Source organism: Rosa chinensis, chromosome 1 (assembly GCF_002994745.2).
Source record: "Rosa chinensis cultivar Old Blush chromosome 1, RchiOBHm-V2, whole genome shotgun sequence".
Taxonomy (NCBI): Eukaryota; Viridiplantae; Streptophyta; class Magnoliopsida; order Rosales; family Rosaceae; genus Rosa; species Rosa chinensis.
The window spans coordinates 47,089,368-47,109,985 of NC_037088.1; the positions used below are offsets into that span (position 1 = coordinate 47,089,368).

The 20,618-nt window shown below is 38.2% G+C and overlaps 1 protein-coding gene across 6 annotated transcripts; it reads right to left on the reverse strand.

Moving 5' to 3' along the window:
• Window positions 1-1,102: 1,102 nt before the first annotated feature.
• Window positions 1,103-11,142, reverse strand: LOC112181461. Of its 6 annotated transcripts, none has more exons than XM_040516123.1 (14): window positions 10,767-11,142; window positions 10,371-10,439; window positions 9,730-9,822; window positions 6,719-6,756; window positions 5,615-5,917; window positions 5,361-5,438; window positions 4,666-5,231; window positions 3,791-4,405; window positions 3,484-3,638; window positions 2,480-2,694; window positions 2,260-2,393; window positions 1,830-2,161; window positions 1,642-1,745; window positions 1,103-1,488 (listed from the first exon to the last, which is right to left on the reverse strand). In XM_040516123.1, exons 4-14 carry the CDS (start codon window positions 6,738-6,740, stop codon window positions 1,418-1,420), a joined length of 2,595 nt encoding a protein of 864 aa, XP_040372057.1. In that variant the 5' UTR covers window positions 6,741-6,756; window positions 9,730-9,822; window positions 10,371-10,439; window positions 10,767-11,142; the 3' UTR covers window positions 1,103-1,417. The 6 variants fall into 6 exon arrangements, with proteins under 6 accessions (XP_040372057.1, XP_040372062.1, XP_040372064.1 ...); XM_040516128.1 differs by having other exon boundaries at window positions 6,719-6,759; XM_040516130.1 differs by lacking the exon at window positions 10,767-11,142 and adding an exon at window positions 10,622-10,707.
• Window positions 11,143-20,618: the final 9,476 nt, after the last annotated feature.

A 20,618-nucleotide genomic window follows, 5' to 3' on the forward strand; every position in this document is an offset into this window, starting at 1 on the left:
CCAATCAGGTATTGCAGCTGAAATTCCAACATTTGAGAAATTTATTTCATCGAGGAAACTCTGATTTCTGAGCCACATTGGAAAAGCGGGATTCATCAGTTTGCAATCACTGATGGAGAGAAACAATGACATGGAAAACCAGAGAGTTTGTGGAAGACAGAGGATAACTTATCAAACTAGAGAGATTGGGAAGATGAATTTCAGATATAACACCTTCCCATGAACCACCCCAGACTCCAAGAATAACGATGCTCTCAACTCTGAAAGTTGTCCGATACTTTCTGGGATGGTGCCATTCATCATGTTGTTGAAGGCCAGGTCCAGGACCTGCAAATGTGACAGATTTCCTATTGTGGCTGGGAGAGGACCCGAGAATGAGTTCTTTATGAACCCAAGACTTTCCAAATATTTAAGGGATCCCAAAGATTCAGGCAGTGATCCATGGAGATTACTTGACATGAAATCTAGCACTTCTAAGCTACTATTACTGCATGTAGACAAAGCCTCTACAAATTGTTGTACATCCATACTTACATAATTATATGATAGGTCTAGAGTCTGCAAACTTCAATGTTTATTTTTCCATGCACATTCAGGAAGGGAGCCAGTAAGTCTAGAACTGGAGACATACTGTGACAAGTAGTTATCTGAGAGTTTAAAGCCCAAGAGTGATGCGAAATTTAGATATGGAAGTCTGTGGGAGGTGATGAAGATGAGAAAAAGTCAAGTCCAACTCTAGCAGTGAAGGAAGCTGACTGATAGCCGGAAGCCAATCAGCTGACGCCATGCTATTTCTTGAGGCCTCCAATTGATATCATTTGCAATCTAAGGTTTAGTACATGGAACAACCCTATTAGCTGAGGACTTCTTCAAAGTTGTACTCTCCGAGGCTCTGGCCATGACATGATTCATGCCTGTAATATAAACATGATGTTGAAAGTTAAACTACCTATATGATTTGTATGTAATGGGACTTCTACATTTTATGAGTTCCTGACGAGACGGGGGCAGCAACTCACACGATTAAGAATTTATCAACAATTTATCAAAACATAGTAAATGAATCAGGAGAAATAAAAAAGAAACGTAAAAGTCAAGCCCGTGTCATGTAAATGAATGAACAAGTGTATTAACTTTTCTGCATTAATCGATTACATTTCACACAAGTAAAGATTCATCTACAAAGAATACAGTCTCTCCCAATAGGGGTATGCTATAAAAATCCCTATTCTCAAATCCCGGTTTACAACACATACTGTGAGGTTGTGTTTTCTAAGACAAATTAACATGTCAATTTTAACTGAACAAACCAAGGGAAACCTACTGGCCTGTTGTTGAGAGCCTGATGCTCAATGACTACAGAAGTTGACACTTCAATACGAATGTGGAATGAAATGCATGTTGCACAGGATGTTTCTTAAAGAATCCTCGAGGAAATACTGGAAGTGGCATTAATCTTCAGCGATTGCTCAGGTATGTAAGTACAACCTGTTATGCCAGAAAATATTACCCTCCGTCAGAAGAAGAAATCTATAGTTGCGTTTTGGCACGTAATTAAGGGCAGAAGTTTTCACAGGTATATAATGTTACGCAGTGAAATGGATGAACTATAATCTGCAGTAGAAACAGGGGGATAACTACCTTTTTCCTTGACATCAATCTGAAGAGTGTCCAGCGTAATTATGCCATCGGTCAATGGAAGTAGCTCCAGCTTGATGGTGGCCGTAGATTGGGAGGGAACACATCTAACATGTCCATAGAAGATTATAATAATTGGAATAACCATGAATATAAAACAAACAAAATGAGACGGGGGTTTGAAGTATTACCCTAGTGGAACTCTACTCTGAAGCCACAAATGTGTACAACCTAAACCAGCAGTAGGAACAACATCAGATACTGGAGAAGCTTGTTCTTTAGAAGAAGCTTGTTTCTGATTTGTCAATATAGAGGGTGCTGAGTTCAGCCTCTGCATTGTAGAGTAATGTCTCTCGGCAGTTGTTCTTCCTGTAAACCCAGGAAAACCAACAAATGGACTCATTGGAGAAGAAGGTGAAGAATTCAAGGATACGACTGAAGGTGGCGAAGTAAATGAAGCCGGGGCAAGAACCGTCAGAGATAGATCTTCAGTAGTTAAGTTTGAAGCCTGAAGAGTTAAGACCTGACCAATTGAAAAGTTTAGATGAAACCTACTTCACAAACATAAAAAAAGGACAGCTCCCACATACATATATGATACAAGCTATCAGTATATGAAACCTGAACAGGAAGTTGGGAGACTCCAGCATTTGGTGCACTAGATTGTCCAGACATTTCAGACGCAACAGATATCATAAGATCCCTTGAAATACGCGGTCGCCAACTTGTTGGCTGTTTAAAAAACAATCTTGACTCTGCAGACATAAATAAAAGTATCACAATTAAAAACGACATACTCAAATTCCCTATATATGTGGTAAACTAAAAGGAATATAATTACCCGTGTAGTTGCAACGACAGGATACCATAATTGCATACTGGTCAGCAGTTGAAGCAGCCCTTTTTCCTTCAGCAGTCTTCAATGCTAGACGTGAACTTGATGCTGCATTTCCAGCCTGTGCTAGTGATTGTTGAGTGCTTCTGTCACCACCAGTCTTGAAATTCTTCCACAGGGTTGTTGCTGGTTTAAGAATAAAAGAATGCTCTTCACCTCTCCTGTCACAAGAAATTCTAGTGAGATCAAGGGAAAGAACTAAGCTTAAGATTCCAAAACTAAACGAACAAACAAACAAAAAATGTCTAAATTAAAGATTCCCATGATAGTAGTGAACATCAATTTCACAATGTTTACAATAGCAACCTTAATAGCTACTGGTTAGCCACCGCTCTCTAGGTCTTAATCCTGATATCTACTCTGACAGGTTTCAGTGGACTATGTTACGTATTTTCCCAACGATTCTTTATTCATGCAAGTCAAATTCAAGACCCAAAGACATGAACCTCCAGCCTCAAGCTTCTGTCTCCCCTTATGACTCATTCTTGCTGGATCCGCCTCCCAAGGCAATATCTATTATCATAGAATGAAAGTGAACATTTTCTGTGCACAAGGTGCGCATTTTGCTGTGTGAAAACCTGCCAACGAGTTAGACTGAGGTTGTTTCCCTATGCCAATTTGGTGTCAAAGCAGATGTAAGCTGTTATTCTTTTTTTTCTGCTGGTCTTTAAGCTTTTTCAACTGTCTTAAGATTGTGCTTACATTTGTGCATAAAAAGGCACAACTCCTACGTGAACACAGAGCAGCAAGCAATCAGTCCTCAGACAACTTGACCCCAACTTATTGGCATTTGCAACTCATATAATGTCCTAAGTCCTAACCCTAGCTATATATTTCAATTAAAATTCAGAAAACACAAAAAATATAACTTTTAGGAGTAACAAAAAAGATTGCAGTGTTACTGTGTGATAAAGATGAATTCTTAAATGACACCAAGACATAACAATAACCTGAGTGCTAAATTTGGTAAACTATGGTCACTTCCTGCTTCCACACATACAATTGGTAATGATACAGACTGTCCACCTTTTGAAGCCTCCTCAGAGACAATCGTTATAGCATCTACATACACCACAATATTGGGTGCATGTGCTGGAGAAACATTCTGCAAAACATATTGACAACTTCAGTAGGATCTTGAGATTAAAGATTAAAAAACATGCCATTCTAATGAATGATTGGATACTATGAAACTATCATAAAAAGAACACATATTCAACAAAAAAAAACTAGATCTGGTAATATCATTGTTCACACCTTTATCTGGACACAGAGAAGGTCATCTGTATTGCAGTCTGCAGCAAAAGAATGAATTTCTACAGGTTGTATGATTTCAAGTTTTCTCCTCCATCTTCTTCCTGGTGTATAGATTCCTTCCAATCCACAACGAACAGAAAACCTTTCGCGCTCCAATGACACACCTCGAAAAGATAAAAGCCCGTCGTAACCAGCTTTTTGACTCTTCAAGAGCTTCAGAGATGAAAACTGATCCCAGTCTTCAAGATCAAAGCTTGGCTTAGAACTGGCGGCTTTAATAGGTGCAGGTGGTTGTGTAGTATTTTGTGGTAGCGATGACATGGAGTAACTTCTAAAATGGGAGAAAATCTGAGAACCGGATGTGGGCTTTTGAGGTGTGCCACCAATTCCTGAATCAGAAGTTAAAGGAGGAGATAAAGGACGAGCTGGAGGAGGAAGTACGTTATCCAACGGAAGCAGCCATTTTAACAACTCTCCACATGGGTCTGGATTTGCATAAACCAAGTTCTCCTGAGCCTCTGTAGACAAACTTCTCTCACGGTACTTCTCAAACTGAAGAATCTCAATAACAGGGTCATTCAAAAAATCTACACCAACATTCACCTGTAAAAGAACCTGCACCCTTCCAAACAAGAAAATGAAATGAGAATAAGTGATTGTAAAGACAATTTAGCAAGTAAGAGGAAAAAAAGAATTCAAAAATCTGGAAGGTATCGAAAAGCAAAATAGCAGCAGATGACTAACTTAAATCTCCATATTTTAGGCAAATGGAAACTCCCCCCCTTTTTCCAGCCAGGTCCCCTTTTAATATAAAAGTGTGTGTGCGTACATATAGAAAAATAAAACAAATAACCTATAAGTTTCATTACACGTACCACTATGTCTCCATTAGAAAGAGAGCAACACTTGACATTATTTCTTGCTACACCACCAGAGACGTTGGGATCAAAATTTCCTTTGTCAACAATGGCATTGAGTTGAGACAATGCACTTTTCTGGGTTCCATTTAACGTGTCCTCTGGACCATCCATCTCAGAAGATTCTGAAGACTTCTTATAAGAACCCTTTTTTGACCAAAGGGACTCACCTGACTCCGCAATCCTAACAAAAAAATGAGACCTCTCAAATCTTTGCAATAATATTTCAGTTTGTCTTTTGTGATCCTCCATTCGAAGAAGGGATTCACTAGCAGAAACATCCTTTTGTGGATCAGCCTTCTCTTTTGACAGGGTTTCACCATTTTGATCTGTACCTTGACTATCAGGACTACTTTCTCCTTTTCTTGACAATGTATCATTTTCATCTTCCACATTCCCATTTTGCTTCGTTGGGCTTTGCTTTAAGCCATTTTTATTCATAGCTGCAGCTAATTTAAAAGGAGTAATAATTTCTGTATCCTGCTTACATGCTGACAGCAATGCAAGGATATGAACTTGTTCACCTGAAAAAATAAAATAATAACAATAATAATAATAGATTTCAGGTCATATTAGCTACTGGTATATTCTTCCATGTTTGGACAATACATGTCAGGAATGAAAGAGAGAGAGGAGATTCAGGAAACAGCTACCAGGAAAAACAAAGGAGCGGTCCATAGAGTGTAATGATTGTATATCCGGTGCATCATTCCAATTATCGGGGAGTTCTTCTACAAGAACAAAACGAGCCTTAGAAATACAAGACTATATCACAACAATGCTACAGTGTACGTAAGGAATATAAGTACCCATTGGACCGTGTTATTTACATATTAGAACTCACTTTATGTGCATCCATAAGTGTCCGCGCCACACCGAATAAAGTCAGTGTAATGGAATCACTTACTGTATGGAATCGCAATCCATCCTTCCTCATCCGAAACGTCATGATGCTTTGCTATACCAGATGAGTCGTTCTTTGCACCAGCGCCATGTTCAACTCTAGATTCATTTTCTCCAACGTGATCAGCAATTGCAGCATACTGTGGATATGAATCTTCAGCAATTAAACTCTCCAGAGTTGGTCCTGCTGGTTTCGGGGGAAGCTGCGCCTCCGGAGGTGGTTCATAAACGGCAGCAGCCGGTACATGTTGTACATGTTGACTAGATATTCTAAATAAATTCATCGTCCCGCCAAAACAAAAAGCGCCTGAAAATCACTGCCAATGTCATTCCATTTCTAAAAAGGATTACTCTAATACAAGTAAATGTGTGTGTTTCTAGCTACAAACAGAACAAATGTGTATGATATGATTACTAACAGAACAAGTTGTTATTATAAATGCTGAAAGTAATTATCAAACCTTGTGAGAAACAGGCAATCAAAACAATGGTACATGTCATCCTTTGTGTAAGGCTTAACCATGTTGATCAGCACCCTGACCACAAATTTTTTTTAACTCCAATCGAACTCTTGAATTAATAAATACTATCAGCAGATTTAATAGAAGTGATATCTAAGAATCTAAACATTTGAAAACTACGGCTTGAGCCTCAACTGGAGAAAAATAGATAAAAATTTTACCGGCAATGAGGTTTTGTGACAATCTGAAGGACAAGTGAATATAAAAGAAATGATATGCCAAAACTGTAAGGAATTGAGATTGGTACAATCTTTTCTTTTCTTGTAAACTTTGGTGACCAAGATGAGCAGACAAACTAAAGGAATGAAAGGAAAGGAAGCATAGACAAAATCAAAGAAGATAATTGCAGCAGTGCTGCAGCTCAAAAGACTTTTGGAAAAACAGAATTGACAATCAAATTGATTCATTTAACAATGGGATGGTGATTTTTGATAAACTTATACAATTATGATGAACTTATGTGAAAAATATGTCATTTAAATGTTGATGGTAATTACACTGCATAGCTTAATTAAACTATCAGAACACTCATTTTTCGTCCTTTTGTGCTTTTGGAATACCATTGTTGACATTTCATATTTGTTCACCTTTACCACCGCCCTGCTGCATTTGAAATTGATGTCTGCTGCTGCAAATAAGGCTAGCAATATGTGTGTTGCACTTATTTCTACATATCAAAGGATTGACCAATCATACATTGGTCGATAATGGAAGCCAGTGGTGAAAATGGCCAGGCAAAGAGGTTACTGGAAGTCCTACGTAGACCTCATTAACATGCAAAAAACTATGTAGTTTGATTGCTAGCTAGCTACCAGATCCAAGCACTTCTATTTTCCTTCATCACCATCTATGTGGGACAAAAGATTAAATAATTTATATTCTACATAGTCTATAGCTACCTTAGCTTAATTTGATTGTGGACTATCTACCTTTTCTGCAATCTAAACAAACTCATCTGTGAGTCCCTGTATATTTGGCCAGGTTTCATCAACTTCCTGGCTTGGCCTTTTGCTTACACAAACACACCTGTACAAAGCCTGGAACCTTCCCTTTTATAGGTACGGTACTCTTCCCTCTGCCTACCCAATAAACAAAGGTTCTCTTCCCCACTCTGATCTCCAAGTCCTATCCCTCCCAGAAATTTAAAAATACTGAAACAATATAAGGTTTGAATTTTAGTGAACTGCAGGTTACCAAACCGAACTGCAGTTTTTACTAAAATGATTTTGTTACCTCCTTTCTACCAGACAATAACGGCAAAAATTGGCTCAAACCTCTGAACTTGCAAACCAGCAAAGAAATATCGAGTTACTATTCTTACCAACGAAACCTCTAAACAAAATCACTGACAACCCAATATCCAAGTATTCAATTTTGAAACATCCAATCATTGACCATTCAAATATACAACCCACAAAAAAATTTCAAATCAAATTCTGACAAAACCACAAATACCTTCCCACTTGTGTTGTCAATAGCTTCCGGTCTGTCTCAAAAAAAAAAAAAAAAAATAGCTTCCGGTCTGTCTCTTCCCCTTCTTCCCCGTTCTCTCCTCCCTTTCTTTCGTCTCGGCTCTTTCTACGATATGGATTCGACCCAACTTGAAAAAGGAAGAAGCGAAATTCAATCATACCCAGTGTCCCAAATCAGTTCTCCCTCCCTCTCCTTTTGGCCAAGTCTCGCGAAGATGAACAATTGCTTTCATCTCTAATAATAAGTATACTAGTATACTGATTAGATGAACCTCTCTCTTTCTGCCTACAACGATGACAGATCAGATCGCACTCTCAATCTAAACCTCTATATCTCTCTGTCTCTATTTCTCGATCGTTCTGGGACTCTCAGTCTGAAGCTCTCTCTCCTCAAAAAATGGAAGGGCAAAAGCGTCACGAAACTATTGTATGTGCCTAGCAACAGTAACCGGGCTTTAGATGTATGTACTAGAAAACCCAGCCGCGCAATGCTGCGGCACAAAAAAGTTGCAATGTTCTCTTGTCCAAACTGTAGGATAGAATTCAGAATAAAAAAATCCTCACAATTTACCCCCAAAAAAAAAACTACTTGTAGGATAGAATTATCTTATGGTACATAAACAGCTACATAGTTAATTTTTGGAGTTAATACACACTATCAAAGCCGAAGGCCCTAAAAGGAAATTTGCAGCTTAGCTTCATACTGCATTATTTGATTCCCAGAAGAGAAAGGAAAATGAAAATGAAACCCAGATAGGACCCCAAATGGAATAAAGATAGGACTCAATTTAAATACTTGTGTAATGGCAATCAAATGATTTCTTTATTTGGTAGGTGATGAGGATCATTGTCTGATACACTTTTAGACGGTTTAAATTTCCTCTAAGATTCTTAATCACAGTATTGTTCATTGTTGTGATTAAGACAGAAAAGCGAGATTGCAGGAGACGAATGTTCAGACTCTTGCTATCTATAATGTCAAACTGAATTGCAGGCGACTTCATTAGTGCCTAATTCTCCACTCCTTAACAAAATGGTAACAAAGACCACAAATACCCTCTTTCAAAAGAAAAATATCTAGGTTTTATTTCGTGCTTGCAAATACACTAATTTTAATTGGTTCTGTAAAAACTCATGTGCAGACAATTGCAGGAGCAGTTAGAGACTGGTTCTATGACCGAACTCCATTCCAAAAGATAACCTGTCCTTACTCTTGCAATCCTACTTGCCATGCTCCAAACACCGAAAGCGTACAAACATGTAACTCCTATAATAACACTTTGAAACCTCAGAAAATCATTTACAGTTACCACCTAAATCTGTCCCTTTTTTTCTCAAGAAAAAAACAGTGATTAAACGGCAATAATATAGAATATAATGGTGAAGAAACTAAGCAGTTTTGTCTGCTATTAGTCTAATTAGCCTAATTTAAATACAATGAAACTTTGTCATTCATAGAATTAATTCTGATACATTTTTGCTTCCAGCTATGCATTCTAATAGCTTAATTCGGATTGCATAGCGATCAAAAAGCTTACATAGCAGACAATATGATAATCAGAATAGCTTTTATTTTGTTTAATGACTGAAAACCTTCAAACTTTGAACTGTTTACAACTTCCGATCCAAGATTTTTGTGGTTTAAAAAAAAAAAAAACAAAATAACACTGAAATTGTTTGGAACAAACTAATCTAATTGTCCAAAAATTTGATGCCAATCAAGAACATTGGATAACAGACACCAGAATGGCTTTCATTTGATTTAATAATTAAAAAGGTTCCAACTTTCAATTGTTAGCACAGTATAAAACTATTAATAGGTAGATGCTAGGCTAGCAGCTAAAAACACGAACAACACTAAAAGAAACTAAGAACAAATTTCACATAATCACATGCAATAAGACAAAACCCAAAAAAAAAAAAAAAAACCACCCACTGAAATTGACCAAATCCCACAGATTAGACCAATTATGATAAGAAGCATGACCTACATTTACATCGAAAACAGAAATTAAGCGAATACAAAAGCAAATAGTTTGTGTTGGGATTGATCCAAAAAATAAAAGATTGATCCAAATAGTATGCACATCTGTTTTATACATTCCTACTGGTTTAGCTACTGTTACCTTTTCTGCTATCAACTGATGTGCTCTTTTTTAAGTTCTAAGATTCTTCTCGAACTGTATTAGCTGCCTCTTTTGATATGCTTATGGAAATCCCTGCAGTATATCATATCTAGAGGTTAAATCCATGTCAAATCTAACTTGAACACAAATTTGCTGTAAACAGAAGTGAAAGCAAAAAAAAAAAACAAAAAACAAAGGTTTGAAAGTCAAATTGAGCAAACACTGATTAGTTAATTATATTTCTAATAGTAGCTGCACATATTTTCAGCTACCAAGCTCTATTACATATATAGCCAAATAGCCAAGATCCAAAACCCAGCAGAAAGAAAGAAAGGAACCCAGAAAATCATAACTCCAGTTTTCAGAAGATCATAAATAGCTGAAACCCAGAAAATCATTCTTACCTACCACCCAAATTCACCCCCTTCCTCCCCATATCAAAACCCAATAATTCCAATAGCTGATAAGAAAATCTTTGCTTTTATCTTACATCTCTTATAAACTGAATCACATCAAACTCCAAATAAACACCCGTAAATAAACATGAGTAATCAGATATGGTAAATAGTATTCCAAATAAGCAAAAGCTGGCAACTTGTTTTAACTGACATATACTGGGCAACAACTCACAGAAAAAGTACCTGGGATGATCAATTTACTCGATTTCCCTCTTCTTCTTCCACTTCTTGTTCTTCTTCTTTTCTTTTCTTCTGTTTCAACAAAATCCCAAACGAAAAAAGGTTTTATGAGGTCTCATCAAACATAAAGCCAACCTCTATCAAGCCTTTATCCAGGGCTAAAATTCATCTCTAACAGCTAATAATTAGCAGCCATGAATCTGAACAAAAAAAAAAAAAACAGAGCATTCGCAATCCAAATTTCAAATACCCACCAATTGAATTTTGATTGGGTTTTTCAATTTCGAATCAGACAACTCGAACCGTACTTCAAAACCCACAAAGCGTTCACCATGCATTCATGGCAAACCAACCTTCCAAAATTCAATAAAGAACTGAAATTTCAGGCCAAGTCATTACCTCTTCCCGTCTCCTGCTCTTCCTCTCTCTCGGATCGGCCTCACTCTGTCGCTCTCTCTGTCGCAGAAGACCGCTATTACGAAATCCAGACGAACCTCTTCTCTTCTGCTTTCGATTCCAACAACCCAATCTCCTCTTCTTCCTCTCTCTCTCTCTCTCTCTCTCGGATTAGCTTTACTCTCTCTCTCTCGCGCCAGTCTCAGAATGAAAACACCATCGAATAAGAACACTTCCGATACATGGGCTTCCCGAAGATAGTAGATTGGGTGTTTCGTAATTGGTTACACGGCAGAGCTATCCAACTCCTCTCTGACTCTCTTTTGCGCTCTCTCTCTCTCTCTGTTTCGACTGTGCTTTCTGTAGAAACCAAGAACGAAATATGACAGATGACAGATGGCACCCCGTAAATCAGAGAAAACGAAGGGCAAAAGCAACACTTCACTTACAGCCTATGAACAGTATGTTATGAACAGTTGAACACCAGCCCGTCCTTAGAGCATCTCCAACAGAATACTTATTTCAAAAAAAATTTGAAATTTAACTAGTTTTAGACTAAGTTTGATCTCCAGCAGACTAGCTAAACAAAAGCTAAATTTAGCTTTCGCTAAAAGACCTAGCTATATTTAGCTAGAGAGGAGAGAGAATTTAACTAAAAGTTAAATTTAACTTGAGATTTAGGTATTTGCTGGAGCATAACTCAATATTCAACTAGCTATATTCCAATTTTAGCTACTTTTAGCTATCAAGATAGCTATCACTGTTGGAGATGCTCTTAGATGTATGTAGAATAATAATCAGTGAGCAATTGTCATTTCACCTTACAAATCTTTTTTTTCATGAGTTAAAAATCTGTTTTCGACTCCTTAATATATCAAGATGATAGAATTTGAAGTTGTGTACAATATAAGATTGTAACATATGCTCTTCATTGTTACTCAAATATGATGCAATAATGGTTGTCAATCCACTCAGCGAGAAGTGTCTAACTTATTTATTAATAATCATCTAGTAAAATATTTCAAACAATTTGATATTACTAATTACGTTCGTAAAACTTATTATACCTCAATAACCTGTTACATAAAAGTATTTGTTGATAGGAGCCTCTTAACCAACTTTTTTCATTTTTACTTTAGTTTTAACTTAACGGTTATTAATTGATTTAGTTTTTTTTTTTTTAACAAGCGGCAAAAACAAAAAATTAAGTGTTAAGGGAGGAGCTTCTCCTAGCTCTAAAAACAGCAGAGATGTCATCAAGACAGTGAAGCAAATTTTGTACAAGTCTTGAAACTGAAATAAGCGATTTGAATCATCAAAATTTTACTACTCCCACTGATTGTGCAACTAAAAAAACTCAAGTATATCATTTGAGTGACTTAATCCTTGAAAACACCCATTAGTAAACCCTTCGTAGAGGATCAATAGTATTGCTTGAGAAATTATGCACCGAACAACATTCTCATCCTTCTGAGAATATATTACTAAATTTGAAGATTATTCTGACAATCCACTCGTATGCATTACTACAGTTCATGCCAGAGTGTCACAAACCCAAGTTGTGCTCCGGGTAGTGAATAACGAGATGGTCTTCAGACCAGAGGTATAAATTAATGCTTTTTCTTATTCATACTATCAGTGGCCTTGTGGAGGTGTGATTGATTTGCTTAAAACACACGAAGAATGCAACCAGCTTAAAGGAATAGAAGGACAAGTGGGATGCCATTAGCTCCATAGCCATATGTGTCCAAGAAGAGGAGATATTTAGGAAAGGGAAGGGCATTGCTATGAACCTTATTCCACAGACCTAAGTGTAATAGTTGAAAATTGGACCTACTTCATAACCCTGGTAAACAACTCTACCTCCAACAACAATAATTGGTCTCACAATCTTAAACCTAACAAGCCTGTTGCTTTGAACGTATTGGAATTGCATGGTGGACATATAGGCATTATCTTTAGTACTGAAAATAAGAAAAGAAAAAATTAAGCTCTTTTGATGCCTGTGAAAAATTACAATGAACATACAGATGGCTCAACGAATCAGCAGCATTCCCAATTCTATGTCGATAGGGAAATTTATTCATATTCCAGATAGAAAGTTATGTTCACAAGCTTTTTTTTTTTTTTTTTCAATATGCAACACTGCTTTTACCTCTACAGTGTTTGGTATACTTTTGGCATGCATGTACTCCTTTTGTCTACTAAAGTACATCTCCCTTTGATTTAGACTAACAATCTCTTTCCACAAAAAGGGCTTAGTAAGCAAGTGTAAGAGAAATGGAGCTGTGCATTCAGAATTCATATGGTCATGTAATCTTAACTAGAGAAAGGTTTAATTTTAAGTGTGATTATAGAACTTATGGTTCATATTGCTGATTTTAGTATGTCAATGGTATAACACTTTCTTTTCTAAAAGCAACTCATGTAGATGATGGAGGATATTATATGCCTTCAGAAGCCCAATTTTCTGTAAGATTGTTAATTTCAATGAGGTTGAGGTGGATGTGACTTTTTCTTGGAAAAATGTATTACAATTTTTTGTAGAGCCTTAATGTACTTGTCACTATCAATATTTTGGAAGATTATCTTGGTATATTAGCAATAACAGCTAGAAATCGTTATGTTGCTGATTTTCATTCTTGTAGCTTTCATATGAAGCTAGCAAAGTATATGTACGTAAACAAAATAAGAACCGAAGTTTACATTTATGAACATTGTCATGTTCTGTAGGCAGCTCATGTGTTTGAAATTGAAGCATTAGTGGCAACGTACTCCTTATCATCTGTTCTGTAGGCAGCTCATGTGTTCGAGATTGAAGTATTAGTGGCAACTCCTTAATCCTTATCATGTTATTTATTTGATCCCCTGTTTAACTGTTGTGCAGCCGGGGGTTTGCGAGATTGAGAGTGATGGAGGTAGATATCCATTTGTGTTGAAGTTTGATCTCCAGCACAAGAGAGCGTTTCCCAATGCTGCTATGCCGTCAGAGATATGGTATCTGGATACTTAACCCTGCGGAGTTGATCACCGTGCTGAGCACCTCATGTTTACCCAACTGAACCCTGTGGCGCCCAATTAGTTGATTTGAGATGTATAGAGGCGGTGTCTGTTTTACAAAGTAGTCCATGTGAGTGGATATTGCAGTTCTGCAGTATCGTTGAAAAGTTATAAATGTAAAATCCCTGATGCATCGATAAAAAGGTGCTTACTATGAATCTATGATGCATAGCTTTGTGAACAATTCTGTTTTACATGATGAACAAGATAGTTACTTGCAGAGTACAATGGTGGCTCTGATTGAAGTTCTCCTTCAGTAGTCCATAAATATCAAGCGCGATGTAAAGTCTGAAGGGTCGCTTATAACAAATAGATGGTTTTTTTTTTTTTTTTGGTTACAACAAATAGATGGTTTTGGCAGGGTATAATGTTGGCCTTTTGTGTCATAATTTTTTTTTTTTTAGGATTGAAAAAATTACAACAAGAAACCCCTAGGACAACCAGAACTAAAGTTATCAAAATTAGAAGCTGTAAGTGCGGAGAGAGAGAGCTTCCCTTTCCACGTGGAAGGGTTCTTCAGAGTATGACCATGATGCGCAATCGCATCCGGCACAAAATTGGCTTCACGGGGGACATAGCAGGAGACAATGTGGTCAAAGCTACTAGCCAAGCAAGCTATGTCTCTGGCAAGGGTTCGGAGCCTCCAAGGGATGGAGCACTTTTTATTGATGACGTCAATGACTAGTTTGGAGTCTCCTTCCACCAAAACTTTCTTGCAATTATTGATCAGAGCATGATAAAGACCATCTCTAAGAGCGTTTCCCTCAGCAACAGGAACAGAGGAAATGCCAAGGTTCCTGGAACCAGCAACAATAGGAGTGCCATGCTCATCACGAAGGACAAAACCCGAGGCAGCACTCTTGTTTCCAATAACCGACCCGTCAAAGTTGAGCTTGTAGAAGCTAGAAGGAGGCGGTTGCCATTTGATTGTCGAGTGGACTGCATTAGAAGGGGGGGGAGTTCCCCCAAGACTTTGGCTTATTGGCCAATCTGTACTGTTAAGCAGTGATCGCAGATGAAAAAATTACAGAAGCTGGGGGGGGTTAATTTCTGTCTAAAAATAAGGTTGTTTCTGGCCTCCCAAAGCTTCCAACAAATGATGATAAGATTTTCTGTTGTCTGTTTACAAAAACCAGAAACAAATCAAGAATCAAACCAGTCTTCAAAAGATAGAGAACCGTGAGAAGAGTAACCAGTCTTTGTCCAAATTTCTGCAGCGTAGGGACAAGAGAGAAAGAGATGGTTTAAGTTCTCTATCCCTACCCTACAGAAAGGACACGTATCATCAAAATTGAAATTGAATCTAGCCATTCTCGCTCGAGTTCTCAATCTTCTTCTAGCCAATAACCAAGCAAAGATTTTTGCTTTTGGCGGAACATTTAATTTCCAAATCTCATTGAGAATTCTAGAAGTACCCTCGGGGGGCTTGTTATCACATTGCAACCAAGTTGCAGACTTTATGGAAAAACACCATGAAGGGGACGGGCCCCAAACAAATCCATCTTTAGTTTCAACAGCTGGTAAGGGAATACCAGTAATATTATCAACAATCTCTTTTGGTGGTAACTGAGATAACTTGTCATAATTCCAGCAACCATTGATAATAAAGTCACTCACATTATCATCCAAATTGATAGAAGATCTATTATTAATAGGGAGAAGATCAATTAAAGGGAATTGAAAGACCCAGTTAAAAATCCAAAATTTAACATCCCGACCGGAACCGATAATCCATCTCATACCTTGCATCAGAATGTCCCTGCTTTCAAGTATTCATTTCCAAGCCATGGAGTGATTTTCCCTGGGCTTGATGTTAAAGAAAGTATGCTTCCTAAGATATTTCCTGCGAACAATGTCCACCCACCAATTATTAGTGTTAGAGATAATCATCCACCCCAACTTGGCTAAGGCAGTCTTGTTGTAAAAATTTGTTGGCCTTATGCCCAAGCCACCTAGTCTTTTAGGTAAACAAATTTGTTTCCAAGCAATTGGAGGAGAGGAGCCTTCTCTGCCCCATAAGAACTTTCTAGTTTCCTTATCTATAGCTTTTGTCACCTTTGGAGGGCACTTGAAACAAGAAAGGACATGATTAGGGATTCCTGAAAGACTGGACTTAATAAGAGTCAATTTGCCTGCCCTAGAGAGAGTGGACTTTTTCCAACCATGAAGCTTACTAGAGATCTTAAGAAGCAACTCCTTAGCGTTTAAGGGGTCCTTCCAGAACACAATATTATGGATTCCTAGGTACTTACCAATGGTGGATCGTTGCTGGATGGATAATTTATTAGTAATCTCAGTCTTCGTTCTGTTAGGAATACCATTAGAGAAAAAGATAGAGGACTTATCAAAGTTAATTTTCTGTCCCGACGCAGACGCAAAAGCATGAAGGAAATCTGCAATAAAAGAAGCCACTTTACTGGTGGCCCTAGCAAACACATACAATCATCAGCAAAGACCAAGTTAGAAATTCTAAAACCATTAGGAGAAGAAAGAAGGCCAATATGATTTTTGGAACGATTGGTAGCAGAATTAAGATTTCTGATGAAAGGCTCCATACAAAGAATAAAAATATACGGCGACAGGGGATCTCCCTGTCTAATACCCCTACTAGGAGTGAAGTGGCCCTCCGGTTTGCCACTAATCAGCATAGAAAAAGTAGTATAAGTAATGCAGTTCATGATTAAATTAATCCAGTTTGTAGAAAACCCAAATCTTTGCAAGCAAAGTCTGATGTAGTTCCAATCTAAAAGATCATAGGCTTTTTCCAGGTCAAGTTTAATTGCCATAGCAGCAGAACGAGATTTTTTCCTGTTGAAAGAGGAAAAGAGTTCATGAGCAATTAAAATATTGTCAGTAATGGATTTCCCCGGAGCAAAAGCTCCTTGATTTCTCGAAATACACTTGTGCAGCAGGGGCCTGAGTTTGGCCGTTAAAATTTTTGAAATGATCTTGTAAGAAACATTACAGAGGCTGATAGGTCTGAAGTCACCTACAACCTCTGGGGAATCTACCTTTGGAATCAAAGCAATATTAGTATGATTTAGTAAATGCAGAGGGGTATTATTTTGAAACACATCATAAATCATCTTACAGACTTTCTCTTTGACCAGGTTCCAATGCTTTTGGTAAAAAATTGCATGTATCCCATCAGGACCGGGAGCCTTAAGACCTCCAATTGAGTTAACAGCCGCCAAAATTTCATCCGAAGTAACTTCCTGCAAAAGACACTCATTATCAGCATCAGTAATTACAGCGTGAATGTTGTCAGTAAACTTTGAAGCAGCTTGTAAATTAAAAACTGAAGAAGCTTTAAATCTATTTTGGAAGTCCTGGATGAACAGTCTACTTATATTATCATGGTTATTTAACCATAATCCCAAATTGTTTCTGATTCTGGTAATCCGGTTTTTCTTTTTCCTAAGGGTGGCCTGGGTAAGGAAAAATCTAGTGTTTTTGTCCCCAAGGGAAAGCCAATTGGCTTTAGCCCGCTGTGCCCAATACAATTCTTCCGCCTTTTCAAAATTCAAAAAAACAGAAGTAAGAGAAAAAACTTTATCTTGAAGAAAGGTAGAATTGGGAAAAAGCATAAGTTGATTTTGGAAAAACTGCAAATCATTTTGTAAGTTGTTCAAGTTACAAAACAAATTGCCAAAATGTTCCTTACTCCAGTAGGTGAGTTTGTGAGAGAAAGCACCAGAAATAGTTAGAAAATTTTTAAGAGGGTCAATTTCATAGTTTTGTGACCAACAGTCTGTCACAATGTCAGTAAACTGAGGGTGTTCAAACCAAATAGCCTCAAGCTTAAAGGGTCTGGTGTTGAAATTCTTTTTGACACAAGTACTCAAGAGAATAGGGCCATGATCAGACCCTATAATTGGGAAATTTTCAAGTTGATAGTTCGGAAAGTGTTGAAGCCAAGAAGGATTGGCAATCACTCGATCCAATCTTTCAAAGATCACAATATGATCCTTATGTTTATTGGTCCAGGTAAACGAAATTCCTTCAGCAGTTAAGGAAACCATATCTAAATAATTCAAGAAATCAATAAAGTTTTGCATATAAATAGTGAGAGGAGAATTCCCTCCACATTTCTCACTCATAGTCGTAATATTGTTAAAATCACCAACAAGGATCCAAGGATCTCCATTTGCAGGTTGGAGGGATGTAATCTCATTCCAAAGCTGATTTTGCATATTCTTTTGTGGGAAAGCATAAATGAACGAGGCAAACCAAATGAGGTTTCTAGCATGATCTACTATACTACAATGTAGATATCTGTTATGATGCTGTAAAACAGACAGATTGACAGTGCTAGAATTCCACATTAAGAGCAAACCACCAGATTGGCCATTGGAGAGCATAAAATCAAACTTATCAAACTAAAAAGCAAAACGGGAAAAGATTTTATTCGCCTGACTCTCGTCAGGTATCCTAGTATCTAGGATGAACAAAACATCTAGCTGCAGGTTAACAATATAGAATTGGACCTGCGCTAGAAAACCTTGCCAGGAACTGCCCTGGCTATTCCAACTAAGTAATCTCATGGGACAACAGGTTGATTGGAGAATGATCCTATATAAGTAGGTGCCACAGGACCGGCACCACTGGTTCCAGGGACAGGAAAATTAGCATCATTTTTTAGGAGAGTATCGATATCACCAAACTTGGGATCAAAAGCATCAAGGAACTGATCCACCTCTTGGGATGAGTCCGAAGAAACCATCACAACCTCCTTATGTTTCCTATTAGCAACAGCCTGATGGGTAGACTCAGGTTCACCCGTAGCAACATCTTTGAAGGACACACCAGGAATAACAACATTGGTACCTTTGGATCTATCAGAATTAGGGCCTGGGGCCAAGTGGCCATTCTTGGGGAAATGTTGCCCTTTCGCCTTACCTTTCCGGGAGACAATTCTCCAAGAGCTATCAGCCGGATCATTGCCACCAAAAGCATTACTTTCATATCGAGCACCATCATTGGCCTTGAAGGCACCCGGGTCATAATAGCTAAACATAGGCTGAGGGATGATAATGGAAATGTCATTTGAGAGGAGTGGTTTGATGAACTTGTTGTTTGCCATGTCAGCTGGATGGACTGCTTGCTCATGCTCCAATCTCTCGACCATAAAGAAGCAATCTTTGATATTTCTTCTAGGGCAAACATGGTTTCTTTGACGGTAACGGCCACAGCGAAAACAGATCTCAAAAATAACCACATAGGACACTAAAACAAAGCTAGGGGGTTTACCATCAGGGTTATTGAACAGAGCCATCCTACGAAGTGGGTATCGCAAGTCCAGTTCAATCTTGATGCGGGTGAACATCGTTTTTTTTCCGGTGAGGGTAAATTCATCCGCTTGAATATAAGTTCCAAGGTATTGGTCCAGATGTTTAAGAGAGGATTCATGCCAGTGGGGAAGAGGTCAATTTGGGAGCCTCACCCAAACAATCAAGCGATCAATGGAGGAGACAGTAGCATCGAAGTCCGGGCTCCAGTGTTGGATGCGAAATAGGCGACTCCTAATGTACCAAGGCCGGTTGTCAAGGATGAACAGAACATCATCTTCATTATTGAACTCAAAGCAGAACCAATTATTAGGTAATCTGCTCATGTTGATATCCCCTTTGAGATTATTCTAGAGTTCCTGACACTTTGAGAAGATAATCTCAGGGGAGACCAGAGGGCCGAAGATCTTCCCTACCAGATAGAACCTGGAATAGTGGCTATCAAATTCTTGAGGAGGAGGAGGCATATCGATTTGGACAGCAAATCTCTCAATATTGATGGTGTTATCCCCAATAACAACAGGGATAGAATCAGAGGTATTTTGGTTTCGGGGAAAAGGAAAATACCGACGAACTGGGGTGGTACGACGACTGCTAGAGGCCAAATTAGCTTGGGAAACAGGATTGAAAGCCATTGGTAATAGAGGGACTAGGGAAACACTGAGGTAGGTAATGGTGGAGGGAAGAACCAAAATGTAGAGCCAATTTATACACTGCCAGGTGCATGGGGAGCACTTAAAGATGGAGACCAAGAAGTCTCGCATGCAACAGACCGCTACTCGAGAAGGTAGAAAAACAACAAGAAAGGCAGAGAACACAAACAGAACCACACGCAAATGATCTAATTGTAGTAGTTTGGAAAACACAACGATACTCAAAAAAGTATCGAGGAGAATCCCAAAACCAATTAAAAGCAAGGTACAATAATCATTGCACAGAGACATGGGAAAAGATCTAAGTGAGGAAGGGGAAAGAAATACTCCCTGGAAGAATCGAGGCAGAGGATCCCGGATATTGCATGCTTGAGTCGGAAGACGAGGCGCTCCAGTCATTGTGATCTTCAAAAAGGAAAAAATCCAGTGGCCAGAAACAAACAGCGAATCTCGCCCAACCTTGATAACCAGAAAGTTCGTAAGCCTCTTGAAATAGAGGTGATGATTTGCGCCGCCCTCATGTTGTAGGTACTGACCATATCCGCAATTGCAAAGCAAACTGAAGTCATCCTGTGCGTGGGAGGATGAGAAACTGATTCCTGGCCATAAGTCCCTCCATGTGCTTGTCCAGAAATACCAGCTAACAAGGGTGATTACGAAGGAGAAAATCGAAACTGGAAACCTAAAATCCCCAGAAAAGGGGGCGCGTTCCCGAAGACCCATGTAGTGGAGAAAAGTTGTAGTCCAAAAAAAATGTTGGCCTTTTGAGCGATCAACTGTTGTGATTATCCAAAGCATTTTTTATTTCCTTTTTTTTTTAATGTTTTTTGTTAATTTTTTTTAAGTAATGAGAC